General features: G+C 44.3%; 1 protein-coding gene and 1 long non-coding RNA gene across 3 annotated transcripts in view; both read right to left on the minus strand.

Annotated features, from left to right (window-relative positions):
• Nucleotides 1-20: 20 nt before the first annotated feature.
• Nucleotides 21-15,266, minus strand: part of Fax (failed axon connections) — a 28,875-nt gene continuing 13,629 nt past the window's right edge. Inside the window, exons 2-4 of one of the 2 annotated variants that reach the window (XM_077424929.1) lie at nt 4,386-4,724; nt 3,414-3,566; nt 21-2,964 (exon numbers count right to left, since the gene is read on the minus strand). In XM_077424929.1, the coding sequence (XP_077281055.1) occupies nt 2,608-2,964; nt 3,414-3,566; nt 4,386-4,724 (849 nt within the window). In that variant the 3' untranslated portion in view covers nt 21-2,607. The remainder of the gene's footprint in view (nt 2,965-3,413; nt 3,567-4,385; nt 4,725-15,266) is intronic. The other variant, XM_077424930.1, reaches the window with a different exon arrangement.
• Nucleotides 11,828-14,764, minus strand: LOC143907934 (uncharacterized). The gene is made up of 2 exons (XR_013260008.1): nt 14,217-14,764; nt 11,828-13,869 (listed from the first exon to the last, which is right to left on the minus strand). It is a non-coding gene; the product is annotated as an uncharacterized LOC143907934 (long non-coding RNA).

Genomic DNA, 15,266 nt, shown 5'->3' on the forward strand with positions numbered 1-15,266 from the left:
ACAGATTACGTAAAGTTCGCTTCATATTTATAAACACATTTTATTTGTTCGTATGTATATCGTTAATAAATGGTGATATAATAATGACAATGAAATGTATAGCGCCGAGCATAAAACGAGCAGTCATATTATATAATAATTATTAATATTCCTCTTATAATAATCTTACTGTATTGAGTGGGCCTACCTACTGTGCTTGCAACGTTATGGTTTCTCTTGTCCAAATGTTTCTTCCATTCTCTAATTTATATTATTTACTCGCACGTAATAATCCATAATAATATGTAACCACAGGTGAAAACATATGCGCCGTCCTAAGTATAAACAGCATCATCCACTAATCTTTTTTTCATCATTTTTTCTTTACGTGATCATATATATACTATATATATATATATATATATAGATGTATGTATATATATATATAGATGTATGTATATATATATATATATATGTGTGTATATATATATAATCGTTATCAATAATATAGTAAGCTACTTAAATGTAATATATCTCGTGTCTTCTCGTGGAATATGTTCAGCTGCCGTAGAAAAACTACGCAGCCGCTACGCAGTTCGTAGAAAAAACTTCAATTCCCGTTATACATCAAATTGTCGATTTTCGATGCGTGAAAGACACTTTGTATTACGCAAGGTAATTTTTTTTTCCTTAACACACGTCCGAAAAATCGTATATCAATAAAATACGTGTGGGCAGCACAGCGTTTTGAGTACCAAGGGAAAAGAGATCAAAACATTACCTGTGCCTCTTCGCTAAAAGAAAGAAAGAAAAAGGGTATAAGAAGGGGGAAAAAACGCAAGAGCTTGGAGGGAGCGAGGAATGGGTGGATAAGGGGACGAAATATTACGACTCTGCTATACACGAATGGCATCTTCATCGCGTATCTAAGTCCGACTGCATTCGCGCGCGTCTATCATATATATTCTATAATATACAAATAATAGGTAATAATATGTGCCGTCCATCGCTTATCGCGGTTCCTTACCCATTTCTCTAAAAAGTGATCGTAAAAGGCTGCAAATCGTATAGTCCGTACGAAATATAGGAATGAGTGTCGTCGTTAAAAGTAAAATTTGATTACACCCGCTTCGAGATGATGCTGAAATGCAAACAGGGATTTACGGCCAGACGGAAGAGCGGATCGAACCACTTTTCCGTACGGCCTGCTCAGCTCCATTTGCATTCTACATTAGGCTGTCTGAGGACGTCCGTTGCTAAGCTGGTCAATTGGCGTGACTCGACTCTCGATTCGATTGTTGAAAGAACGCGAGAGAGAAAGAGAGAGAGAGAGAGAAGTAATTCAGTCAATCGATGACCCAACATTACGTTTTCGCGGATGGACATCGGATTACCTTCCTCCTATCGTTATTATACGGTTAGTATTAATATTATTATTATTGTTGTCACATTCTCTTATTAATATTATTGTTACGTTAACATTAGCGTTATCATTAGTGTTATCGTATAATGAAAAAATCTCGGATCGCGTCGATGAACCGGCTATGGGACGCAACGGTGCTTCCTCAGATGGTTTTGATAGACAATCTCTCTCTCAATGATATACGTCGTAAAAAATATCTCGTCATACAAAATCTTTTAGAAACGTCATTTAACACGATGGTCGATATGAAAGCGAAAGTAAAAACGCGCGATACACGTGTGAACGTATTAAAAAAAAAGAAAGGAAATTAACGTGAACTAAATTAAAAAGAAGATTTGCGTTACGTTGCGCGCAGGACGCAAGGTAACTTATGCACAGCAAGGATCATTGAGAGAAGCGAAGTAGGAGACGCCTTAGAAGGCGGGGATCGGTATGCCCGTTCGCGCGACTCTACCCCCTCGCTTCTTCTTCTCTTCCTCTCCTCCCGTAATTACTTCTATCTTATAGCGTTAACGCTATATTGCATTTGGCCACTGTCGACAAAGACCCCAGCTGCGTCAGACTATTGCAGTTCGTATATTGCAATCCTACGTTTCTAATGACTTATGAGATAGCCCCGTTTTTTTGTTTTTTTTTTCTTTCGTTTGTCCTTAGCAGAGCAGAGAAAGGGCGTGTGTGGGTTAGAGAATAGTCGTTCCGGTCGTGTGTGTTTCGAGTGTGTCAATGTGAAGTAACGCGTGATGCGCATTGAACGTATATAAACGAAGTATTAACATTATACATGAGTCTATTAATATCTATACGTATAAGTAGAGAGCTCAAGTCCCAAACCTCATCTCTTTCTTTTTTGCTTTCTCTCTTACGCACACGTGCACACGTACACACTCTCTGCCTTTCTCTCTCCCCCTTTCTCTCTAGCACACAATCTCTCACTTCCGGCAACTCCCTTCCCTCGTCATCGTTCTGTACGTGCTTTCTACATCGTCCTCGTCTCCGTCGTCGTTCGCATTCACGCAACCACGCTCACGCACGCACGCACGCACGCACGCACACACACACACACACACACACACACTTTTACCGCCAACTATCCCTCTCTCTCTCTTTATCTCTATCTTTATTCATTTGCCAATACACCTTCGCGACTCTTCGCCTCTTTAAATCCTTGAAACGACTTATTACTTCCCTTTACAACGAGAGACCGCTTATTTGCCGTCCTTATCTTTTTCTTTGTTCTCGTCAACTTCCTTGTCCTTCTCGACTTCCTTCTCCTCCTTGTCCGCCTTTTCCTTGTCGCCCTCTTTCTCCTCCTTGGACTCTTTGGACTCCTTCGCCTCCTCCTTGCCCTCCTTCTCTTCCTGCTTCTCGGGCTTCGGCAGATGCGTATTCATGTCCAGGCTGGAGCAGATCTCGTCCCAATCCGGGAAACATCGTTCTTTAACGCGCGAGCAATGCCCGACCAAGTTGGGACAGTTCTCGACCATGTAGTCTCGCAGGCTGTACGGCGTGTCTTTGTCGATGTACAGGATTTGAGCGAGATGCGCGAATGCTACCACGTCCATCTGCACAAACCCAAACAGATCGCCAGTTACACAGATTGCCGAAATTGTAGCTCATAATCTATATATCTTCTATCAATCTTTTGCGGTAGAACTTTCAATATTAAATAAGATATTTTTATCTAATTGTTTTCTTCAAGTTCAATTAATTAAAACCAATTAATTTTTACTCAACTGGGAAATCGAAAACCATTAAAGCTCGAGCCAACAATTGCTATTTACTCAGTCCAATATTTGTGAGATAATTGAAAACAAAGCGACCACGAGAGCACCGTTTTGCCACGAGCGGCACTGGTTTTCACCGATATTACCTCCGGCATCAGATTACGTGTAACTGAAACTATTATTTACACAGCGAACCAAATATCACGCTGGAACGTACCACCGTGATACGTGACGTAAGAACTCTTGACCGCCGTAGGCAACGTGTTAACGGATTTAACGACACTTACGGTAGTCGGCTCGTCCCCGAAGAAGAAGGGCTTGTCGGCGAGCGTGTCCGAGAGCACCTTGAGATCAGTACAGCCGAATTGGGACACTTCCTCCGGACTGTGCACACCCATTCCCTGAGCCTTCACTTTCCTCGCGCCCTGCAACCAATCCAACTACCATCTCACTACAAATGGTCACGATATTTTGTTCTACGATTGCGCTTCCTCGTCGCGATACTACCTCTAGTTAGCACATTCATAGCACATTTATGGCCGCAAGTGGCAATTTGTGCACTCTAAGCGAATACTATGAATGATTCTGGAGATAGCACGAAGTAAACATTGTGATAACGTGTAAGTAGCGAAACTTGGTCGAAGTACAATTCGGACGAAAATAATGTTTTAGAAATCATACTTGTTTCAGCGGATATCAAACAAGGTTTGCGTCGTTCTAAACTTGCATTTCACACATTTATCCTTATATTCCATATTATTAATATCTATAGGCGGAAACCTCGACCAGGACTCAACTAAGGCAGCTTTAAAGTGATCGCTGGATGAGACTGGCTGTGCGAGGCATATTTTTGAAAATACTGGCAAAATTTGTGCAATGACAAAACTACAGTCAGTATTTACACGAATGCAAACTAGCATTAATGTGAGTGGTACATGCACAGCTAATCGAGAAAACGCGAACATAACGAAATCGTGCGGTCTCGACGAAATCAATGAGAGAAAAGGTCAAGGGGGAAAAATTATTTTCGCATACAGCATGACCTTAGTTTTTAATAATGGTGGAAATAATGTGGAATATAATTATGGAAATATGCAAATAAGTCGTACACGAAAATACGTATATAGGTGCGAATAAATTATTACAGCTGAATGGATCGGAAATTGTGAAATGTGAATTGTCATTCAGTGATTTCTAACGTCCAAGTTGTACGCTAGGTCACACCGAAATCACAAGGCGAACGACAAAGCGAAGCTTACCTTGCGTCCGAACGTGAGCTTGAAGAAGAAGTTCAGAATGGCGTTCGGGATACGCGATCCCAGGGCGAGCTGCAGATTGACCTTGTAGCCCTTCAGCACCTGATCCAGGTTCTTCGTGCGCCAGCACGCGACAACCCAGACGAGGTGGTTCTCGATCATCGATATCATGGCGTGGGAGACGCCTCGCTGCTCGGACGTGAGACCGGCGTCCAGGTCCTTGCCGAATTTCTGGCTCAGTTCCCGCAGGATGATGGTGCTGTCCGCGATCTCCTCGCCGTTCAGCTCGACGAACGGCAGCTGGCCTTTCTTGGAGCGGAATTTCATCTTGTGGTCAACATTCTGGAAACAACCGAATAAGACTCAGTCCTTTGCCAAAAAAACGACAATATAATGATAAAATAAATTGCAACATAATATACGATAAAATTACATTTGCGATTATAATGACTAAATATCAAACGATCCCTAGAATACTGATGCAACAACTTTGTGCGAGATCCAACGTATAAAATAAAAACATATTTCGACGCATCGTGTTTATATTCGTTTGTGTGCAGCTTGTTTTTATTGAATCGCAATAACGCGCGAAATTCCTTTCAACTTGAACAATTCGGGATAAAATTGCGGTGATATTTTTTTTCTCTTGAACCGGAGCCTAGAATAAAATCGTCCCGGATCGATCGGCAATATTTGTGCTCGTTATTCCGTATTGTAAAGCGGAATGCTGTGAAACGCTCTCTGTGTGTGTGCTGTGCGATTCTTCCGCGTAATAAATAACGCGCTGCATCGAGACGAACAGGCATACCCACACTCTCGCGGATGAGGCACATGCTCTATTTATAGACGTACGTAGCGCGTTAAACGCATAAGTGGGATATCGTGGCTTTCACAGGTGAATCAGCTTGTTACATGTAATCTGCGAACGTTTCACGCGTTGATATACGGGGTGTCTCGGAATCATCGTTTGACCGACAAAAATTCATTGAATTTGAAGTATTTCTTTCTTCACGATAACTCAACGTATTTCTATCGTTACGACACGAATTTTTTATTATTAATATTCAATTAGTTTTGAATAAAGTTTCTATTAAGATAAGCTCCTCCTATAAGGAGTTATATTAATTGAGAAACGAGATCTCGCGTGTCGAGATACATACGATTAAAATTCAATTTGTTGAAAGTGCTCTCTCGGCGAGAAACAGTTTCTTAATTTGTTAATAAATTCTCGTCGGCATAAAGTCGATTTTAAATTCATTACTCCGCTATTTTATTGGGAAGCAGACTGCGACGTTCGAGAGGACGAATTTAAACTTGAATTTCATTACACAATTTAAGATATATAGCGTATATAAAAATAAAACAGATTTATCCCAATGTTCCAAATATTACTGTCTCTCTTGCTAATTAGAGAAAGATTAGATCTAAATGCTTTTTGTAACAGATACACTTTCCACGCAATGTAGTCGTGATAATATGAATTAACAATAATTAAGTGTCGTTTTATCATCAGATTAGAACAAGTGTCGTTAAACCTGCTGGGTGAGATTTTTGCGTGACATTGTGCTTGAACGGAGCGTGTCTTCTCGCTCGCACGATTTGCCATATGTGGATCAAGTGCCTCGCGCTCGTAAAATACCGAGGGTTAGCGCCTTCAAAGTCAACCCGAGAGAAGAGTTCCGGATTCGCCGCGGTACGATAACGCGTCTCGCCCCCGAAAAAACCGGCTCTCGCCGGCACGCCGAAATGGAAATGAGACGGAAGAGCAAATCGCGCGCGCACGGAAGTTCGTAAAGGCGAGAGGGAAAACGGGGGGAAGAGAGAGGATTAAAAGGGACGCGTGTGCGAGCGCGGCGTGAGAAGTATATGCGCGCGGAAGAGCGACGAGGCCGACGAGACGATGAGGAGGCTCGGAAGAGCGAGCTCGAAGCGCGAACAAAAGGGGCACGGACGCGCGCCGGGGGCCAATTACCGAGCCGAGGCCGGGTGTACGGGGGGGAAAAAAAAGGAAAAGAAAAGGAGAGGAAAAACGAGAGGAGGACCGCGATGCTGCGTGAAATTTCAGCCGCGCTTGGAGAAAATACGCGCCGCACCACACGCGGATCCGCAACGCGAGGAGGAGTAGGCGGCCGACGTTGTACGTAGCCGGAGATCCATTGCTCCAGTTTTAACCCCTTCAGTCGGGCACACGACGGCGAGATCGATGAGGGCTGGTTATACAGAGCCCGCGCATAATACGCGTTTGTCAGCTGTACGGGGGTCGGCCGAATGCCTCGCGTATATATGTATAAGCTGCCCGAATGAGTCATCCTTTTGCCGAGCCTCTCGTTCCCTCGATTTTGTGATCGCGATCTTCTGCTTTTTTCCCTTCCCCCCCTCCCCCCAATTTTTGTTGATTATCGACTCTCGACATATACGCGCGAGCGAGAACGTAGCAAAAAAATCTGTTGCGCGATCTTTTTGAAATCATTCAACTTTTGCGGGGGAAGAAAATGTGAAATCAGCGCTATTTTCACAGCTCTTGTAGTTCTCGTTACTCAAGCCGAGCAATTTTCAATTTTTACTTAATCTGCAATCCGTCGACAACGAAAAGTATAGTCGTAGGGCGGGGTTTTACACCGAACGTTGCCCCGCGCGCAGCACGCCCCTCATTCCGGCAGATTTGCGTCTCCGTTACCTACGTCACGTTTATTATTTATCCGTTACACGTTTGATTCCGATATGATAACGATAATAGCGGAGGCGAGGTCGGGGCGGGGTCGCGGGGGCACTGAACGCCCATTGCCCTCGATATAAAATGCACCGGCATCCCTCTATTACGTCATGTTGTTATTTATTGGAAATTCTCACGTTTTTCGAGAGAACGGCAGGATCGATCAATTCCGGCTGGTAATGACGACAGGGGACGAGAATTCCGCAATATCTCTTCTTGATATAATATATATACGGGGCATATCTCCCCGCGCTATATCGTATATTTGTGGGAATTTCTTACTGCCCTTACTGAAATTTTTATGGCATGTGCAATTGCCTATTATTTCAGTATTATTTACTTATTATTAAGTGGAATTTTCTTAACTTTTTCCGCAATATCTATCGCAATATAATACACGGGGGCATATCCCTGTTATATCGTATTTATGGAAATTTCTTACAATTCTTATTCAAATTATGTATATGGCATTCTCAAAGCGCAATTACGTGTGTTACTTCAATATTATTGATTTGTTATTATTGAGTGGGATCTTCTATTATTCTTTTATTAATAACGAAGATCCTCTAACAAAGCTTAAAATAATCAAAGATCTTATCGCGATCTCCGATAATTTCCGAAGAGGGAATTTAGTTGGTCCCACCCTACGTAATCTATTAAAATCTTTCACGAGGGAGCACCCTCCGGCATCTCCGTTCTCGGTAGACCGAAACAACGTTACATCTCGATACGTACAATCTTCGTCGTCGATTCCGATTCATGAGAACGATAACGAGGAGAGCGAATCCACGGGGCGGGGTCGTCTGAAACACTCGCTCGCGCGCGCGCGCGCGCGCACGCGGAGGAGCCGAAAGAAGTGGACGAAGGGTGGCTAGCCGGATCGGTGCAGGCGCAAGGGAAAGGGAGGAGCGCGCGCGCGAGCGGAGGACGATGAACTCGCGCGCGGCGCGGCGCGGCGGCAGGCAGCTTCCGTCGCCTGGCAACGTCCCCACTTGGCCTCCCCCTTCCCATCGGGCGCAGCGTCAACACATTGGCACACACACATACGTACATACACACACATACACACAACTTAACCCATGTGCACGCTCGCCGCATCGTACGCGCGCGCACGATGCATTACACCGCGTACTCGTATGTGATGATTTTCTCTTTCTCTCTCTCTCTCTCTCTCTCTCTCTCTCTCTCTCTCTCTCTCTCTCTCTCTCTCTCTCTCTCTCTCTCTCTCTCGCTCTTTCTTGTCCGCGTCATCGTAGTCACCCTCGTTGATCGCAGTCGTGGCCGCCGTCGGCGTCGTCGTTTGCGCTGATATTGATCGCGCGGGATGGTGCGCCGTGAACCGCCGCCGACGTCGCCGACGCCGTTTGCGCGCGGCGCGGCGACGCGACGTAAGGGCACACGCACGCATCGCGCCGAAAAAAAAACCAGTCTCGATCGCGAAACAGGGCAACAGTTCTCCCGATGAGGGGGAGACGAAGGAGAAAGAGAGAGAGAGAGAGAGAGAGAGAGAGAAAGAGACAAAGGGAGAGACGGGAGAGCGGGACCTGTCTCTGTATTGGGGCACAGATGCGTCCCAGGGTCAAAGTTCGGGATGTTATCGATTAGACTGGACCGTTTACGTTAGGTCCAGGTAGAACGAGGGCGGCCGAACTGGCGTAATTATCGATCGCCTTTTGATTATGTTCTATTTGGAGCAGAGGCCACGGCTCCCTTTAAGCTTTCGCGGTAAATGCGGCGCATGAAAGTGTGATGTTAGAGAATCGGGCGAATCGCGAGCGGAGTCCATTTTGAGGACAAGACGATCAGTCAGATACGCGAGATACATAATTTTTCAACGCGTCATTTTTACTCGTCTTACAGAAAATATGAAAAAACTGCGCGAGATGCGTATTTAAGGAACACACGGTCTATATATTGCTATGTATATATATAAAGCAAATTGTACAAAGAACAAATCTTATTGATCACAACATAATCTAAGCAATTATGGTTTTAAGAAGGAAAAACGATGTATAAATATACATTTGTAGTTTCAATAATACATATTCATATATATTTCTTTTATAATCTTAAGTCATCAAAACTCCACGATCATCCTTTTCAAAACCGAATATCCTTAATGGTATAATTTCGAGAAGAATACGCCCGAGGGAAGCTGCGAATCAGCTTGGTCCGCGCCACGCGACAACAGCACGCCGCATCGCGCGCGCAATCTCTGCATACTTATACTTATATCCGATACATCCGATCCCTCATTCATCCTAATGGACCAGAAGCGTACCGTTTCCGCGCCGTTACGTCGTTCGACGCGACGTGTTCCAACGCGAAACGGATTGTCGCCCGGAAGATTCGCATGTGTATACGCCGCACGAACGTGCGTCGCGTGGCACGGTACATAATTGACTGCTTATCGCCTGTATGCCCATATAGCGCGCAGGCACACGCGCAAAATACGCGATTTCGCGCGAGACACGCGCGCTGCGTCCCATCGGCGTGGTTTCGACTTATCGAATTCTTGGCCTCCTCCTCGCGCGCGCGCGCGCGCGCGCGAAAGAAAGTTCCTCTCGTCTCTTCTTCCTTTCGTCGCGTCGCGCACGCCGCGCGCACCCGTCACTCGACTCCAATTCTTTTGTCGTTACTTAACTTTAAAGAGTTAAAGAGAGTTCTAAACTCGACGATTGGCTCGTCGAACGGAGCGATATCGATACGGCAAGGAAGAAACGAAAGGAAGTCGCGACCAGATCGAATTTAACAATTGACGGGAACGTGATTGCCAATTTTTGGAAAACACGTTACGTCTCGATACGGCGCCGCGCCGCGGCGATCGTGACGAGAGAGAAATGTCCCGTCCCCCGTGATTTCGTTAAAAATCGTTCGCATTCGTCAAAAGTGACGTTTCTAAGTTATTATAGTAATAAAGGGATTTAACACGTTCGCCCCGTGTTCGTGCATCGCGAGCGACATATAACGCCGCGCGGTATATCGCGCGTGACGCACGAACGTCGAAATGTGTTGAGGCACTTTTAACTGACGGCGCTGGAGATAAAAAAAAAATGAGAGACGAGTTAAACACGCATGTAGTATCGCTCGGCGTGTCGTAGTATCGCGTCGCTTGGATCAAGTAGATTGCTAGCTCAGCTAACTTTACCAGATAATCCTCTTGGCCTCATCTCGCCCGCTGTGTATTCAAAGTGTTAGACAGCGAACGTAAATTAGCCTCGCGCGAGCGCTCGTGTGAAAAATTCCTTCCTTCTTACGACGAATTATCCGTTCTTATAAACGTCTTAAAAATAACGTCCGTCTTTCTTTTGTATCTTTTTTAAGTCTGATGCTAGAGCAACCCTTTCCAGCGACAAATAACGATGTCCGTTGCGCATATTTCAAGTTAATCGTATGTTTGAAATCAATCGAATTGATAATTAAAATAACATATCTTTAATTAGAAATAAAAATAATATATTCTTATCGAGCAGCGCTGCGCTTTTTCCGACTGTCTTCTCTCTTGAAAATCGTAAAAATAAGCGAATTGATTCACCGCGAATACGATATATGCGGCAACGTTGGACGCAAATTGGTAAGTTGCAAAATGGTAACGTGCGCTGGGATCGAAATAGGAAAGATCGAATCTCTCAATCGGACGCCGAACGGTTGCGCGCGTGCGATCAACAGGCGCCGCGACGAATGCGAAGTTGCACTCTTGTTTCAGTAATCGGTCAAATTGGGAGAAACACCACGATTTGCATTCACGGACGGTGAATTATCTCGACATTTAACCCGTTGTTTCCTCGAGCGTGACACCGTAAAGTCGCACAATGGGGCCCGTTCACGTCGCGTAAACTATCTTACGAAACACGATAACCGACGTCGATATCCTTCCATGCCGTGCAACAAATAGCTCCGGGTAACTCGTCCGAGGCCGAGGAGAGCTGTTCAACGCTGCACTGTCCAGTTTCGAAAACGGAATTATGGAAACGGTATAACCGTATAATTTTTTAACACGCGAGTAAAGAAATAATCCATCAATAAACTATACAGATTAGCGACGTGTGATCAATTATAAAACAGTTAAGTCTTAAAAAAAAGTCCATATTAACTTTTAAACAACATATCTAAATAACTCCAAGTGTATTGATCAATTTTGAAAAAAAAAGGATCTAATCTTGCTGCTATTTAAAAATCACAAATAATTATCTTCAGTTAATCGTAATGCAATTAAACTCGTATGCCACAAATGCATAAATCTTATCACGTTTTCGCATATAATCCGAAAGATTCCTATATATTTCAGATAACTTTGTATATATATATTTACTGTACAACATTCGTGTCGCGCCTTTCGCGATGACATTTTTCCGTCATTTAATTAAATCGTAGGCAGATAAGAATTCCAAAGAGTTCGACTACTCCGCGCAACGATCTACGAAGTGATATGCAAATCGATTTATTGCACCATCGATTTATTGCCTCTTCATTATGACACGGTTGTCGGCGTCGTTACGAGTAATTGCGATTGCGGCACCGCGGTATATCATCAATAAAACGAACCGAACGAAGGTAGAGATAAAGAGACAGAGACAGAGAGAGAGAGAGAGAGAGAGAGAGAGAGAGAGAGAAAAAAGTTTGTTTTGCGTGAGGGAGGAAAAAAGGGAAACCGCGAGAAACGCGAGACAGAGAACATTCGGGGGACGTGCGGCAGATTGGCGAGCACATCGTCTATTTTTCTATGGAGTGCAATGAACCCCCGCGTCCGCCGCGCCATGCCATCCCGCCGGGCCCGCCCCGTGACGGAATGAATTTCTCGCGGTCGAGGAATGTCAAGCGGAGAGACCGCGGGAGAGAGGGAGAGAAAGATGAAAGAGAAACGGACCGCGAAGAGTCGAAGTAAGTTTCCCCTTCTCCCCCTCCGCCATTCTGCCCTTTGCGCCGCGGCGTCGATAAGATAAGCCGTAATGAGGTTCAATTGGTAGATTAATTAATTAAAACCCACGGCGAAGGAGTTAAATTGGACGATATTGCGGACGGTATGTAGGCACGCCGCGCTGCTGCCGCTGCTGTTACTGAACCGGCGACGACGGCGACGACGGGAGCGAGAACGCGTACCCCGGGCGTGGATATGTACGAGAGATGGGCGGCCGCGCGCGCGCGAGATGGAGGCGAGGAGAGAGAGAAAAAGAGAGACGAGGGCGCGCGCGCGCGCGAGGGATTTACAGCTGCCGGGATACGGAGACCCGTAATTATGTTGCGGCCGGCCTCTCGGCGTTGACGAACGCGAGGCGTTTTCTCGGCAGCGTCAAGCCCCGCGACTCCGCGAGGAAACGTTTCGTTACACGACGCTTCTTCCTCGGCTTCTAATTCGATGCTCCAAACACGCGTTTAACGCTTTATATTCTCGCGTCTCTGACGTTGGCCAGGTATATACACTCCGCAGCGCAAAACGGAGTTTGTTGAGAACGGTATATTAATTAATCTAAATTTTCTGACAGATCGCGTGAACGCGCGATATTTTTCTCGCTGGCGACAATTAACGATTGAAAAAATATTATATACTCGTTTGTAGAACGAAATATTGCTAGTATCATAATAATCCCGTATGTCCATTTATGAAAGTTATTTCCAGACACATTTTAAATCAGATTTTTATTAAACCTCGATATAATTACACTCCTCCATTATTTTCTAATTTAAACAGAATTTATTTTAAAGGTATGATTTTTGCAAATTAACGTGATACCGTTTATAAAATTTCATTATTTTCGATCGTAAGTTTACTTTGTGTTAAATTTAAAAAAAAAGTGGAATTAACGAAGAAATTTATAGCGCGTAAAAAATTTGTGAGTTAATCGAATCCTATATAGCCAAAGACTCGAGCTATAAATTCTTGCTGTCGGAATTACCGAGGAAGTGTCTAATCGTACTCTCAATAAGGTTATATATACGATTCTTAGAAGATTAATAAATTATATCGCCGAGGCTCGTTTAACGCCTCCGTAAGGAATCTCTTTGTCGATATTTTTTTCCCAGAACACGGGACCGCAATACCGCGCCGTGACAAGTCGTATAAAATAATTACGGCGGACGGAGGAGCGTGTCTCGGAAAATAGCGACGGGCGCGAGCGGACGCACGCGCGCGCGCGCGCGCGCGCGGCGCGTTACGATTCCGCTTCGTATAACGAGAAGAGGAAGACAATCGCATTTCCAGAGCGGGCAATCTAGTACTACCGACTAATGGAATGTAATAGAACGCTTGCCAGTCACCGCGCCTTGCCCTCTCGCCGTCCTTTCCGTCGCGTCTTCTCCCCTTTCTGCCCTCCTGCCCGGTTTCGCTCGCCTCCACGCGCCTCCGACGCATCCGCAGACTTTTCTCTTTGTTCTCGCGCTTTGTTCTTGTTGCGAGAGATACGCGCGCGCGCGCGCGCGGTGGCTCCAAAAAGAGAGAGGAAGAAAGAGAGAGTGAGGTCTCTCGTCTCGCTATTTTAAGAGACGCGCTCCCGCCCCCGCATTTATTTCCGCCGCATTTTATTTCTATATATGCCCCACCGTGGCAGTTATACTTACTTGAAATTAGACAGCTGGCGCGCCCGTAAAAAAAATCCCGCGGCGCATAGCAGGCGGATCGACGAAGCGCGCCGCGCGCCGCGCCTCGTGTCCAAGTTGTCTAACGTTGTCACGTCTCGCGACAACGGTAATTAAAATGTGCTGATGTTATGACTAGCTACTCTGACGACTTTAGCCACTTTGCGATCCTTAGTTGTGGAAATAATCTCCCTGCCGCTGCTTCTTCGAGAAAAAGCAAGGGAAAGGAAAGGAGAAAGAGAAGAATCTTGCGTTTTATTTGGAAATACCAATGCCCGTTACGGGCATAAGAGAGTGCATTTAATATTTATAAAATCTAAAAACACGCTTTATTTCTGGAATATATTTAATTTTTGGCTCTTTTTTTCATCAATTATTGACAATGGAATTTAACTGTGAAAGGATTCACAAATTTGATAAAAATGACCGGTTATGAATGGGGGAATATTGAAATATATGAATAACGTAAATAACTATCGAATGTCATAAACTGAAACTGAAAATAAAAATTGAAAAGTACGAATCAGCGACGAATGACAGCTATATACCGTTCGAAAATGCTGCGCTCGAATTTTTGACGTATCTTATTGTAACGTATATCTCATCACTCGCGGCTGCAATTTAATTAGCTTGCATCTGAACTTCGAAGAATGAAATGCAAGCAGGCGAGAAAGGCGAAATTTAATACGCGGCAGAAAAAAATCTTTTCTTCATATCTTAATTTGTATCGCCAGCAAATATTCGTATGCATCAACGAATATACCTTCTTGCTACGTAATTAATATTAAACTCTGATATTAAATCGTTAAAATACAATCGACGTTCCGTTTTTATCTAAATCAGACTTTACAGGCAGGTCTTTTCACAAGTTTGAATTTTACGTCTCACTTGAAAGAAACTTGGAGAGAAACTTAGGGAGAGACCGCGCAGCGTAGACAAGAGCGAAAGAGGAGGCACACAGCTCAGCTAATAAGAATTATATTTAGAAACGTTCGTTATACTGCAATGCGAGTTACGTGCCATATTGCTCGAAGATCTTGATCGTGACTGACGCTTACTCATAACAATAACAACGCCAAACGTGAAAGAAAATTCAAATATATACTTATTGCAAAAAAGGACTCTCGTGTACTGCATTTTTTTTTAATATTATAGAAAGAAAGATTCACAAATATCTTCGGAAATCAGAAAAGTGTAGAGCACATTGTACAAAAGAAAAATTGTCTGCTCTATAACTTTTACTTTTTTGCTCCACTGAATCGCGTGATATACAAGTAACAGACACGAACTAAGCACATCGTATTTCACGCGCAGTTAGTACGTCCCAGGAACAATGTGCGCATTGTTCGTAACGTGCAATGTATGCACAAACTCGGTGCACATAATTTGCATGAACCATCGCTTGCAAATCTTTACTGCGTCTCTGGAATCATGCGAGTTTAGAACAATGGCAATAGGGAAGATAAACAGGCGGCAGGCGGTAATAGGCGCATAATTTTCAAGTCACCGGTTAATTCACCGGTACGACATATAGGTATCGTGTATAAAGTAACACGGGTTTCCGATTTCTATCCCCGTATTTCATGCATATGTTCGAT

Source organism: Temnothorax americanus, unplaced genomic scaffold, assembly GCF_048541705.1.
Source record: "Temnothorax americanus isolate GAGA-0224 unplaced genomic scaffold, ASM4854170v1 Scaffold9, whole genome shotgun sequence".
In the NCBI taxonomy this organism is placed as follows: domain Eukaryota; kingdom Metazoa; phylum Arthropoda; class Insecta; order Hymenoptera; family Formicidae; genus Temnothorax; species Temnothorax americanus.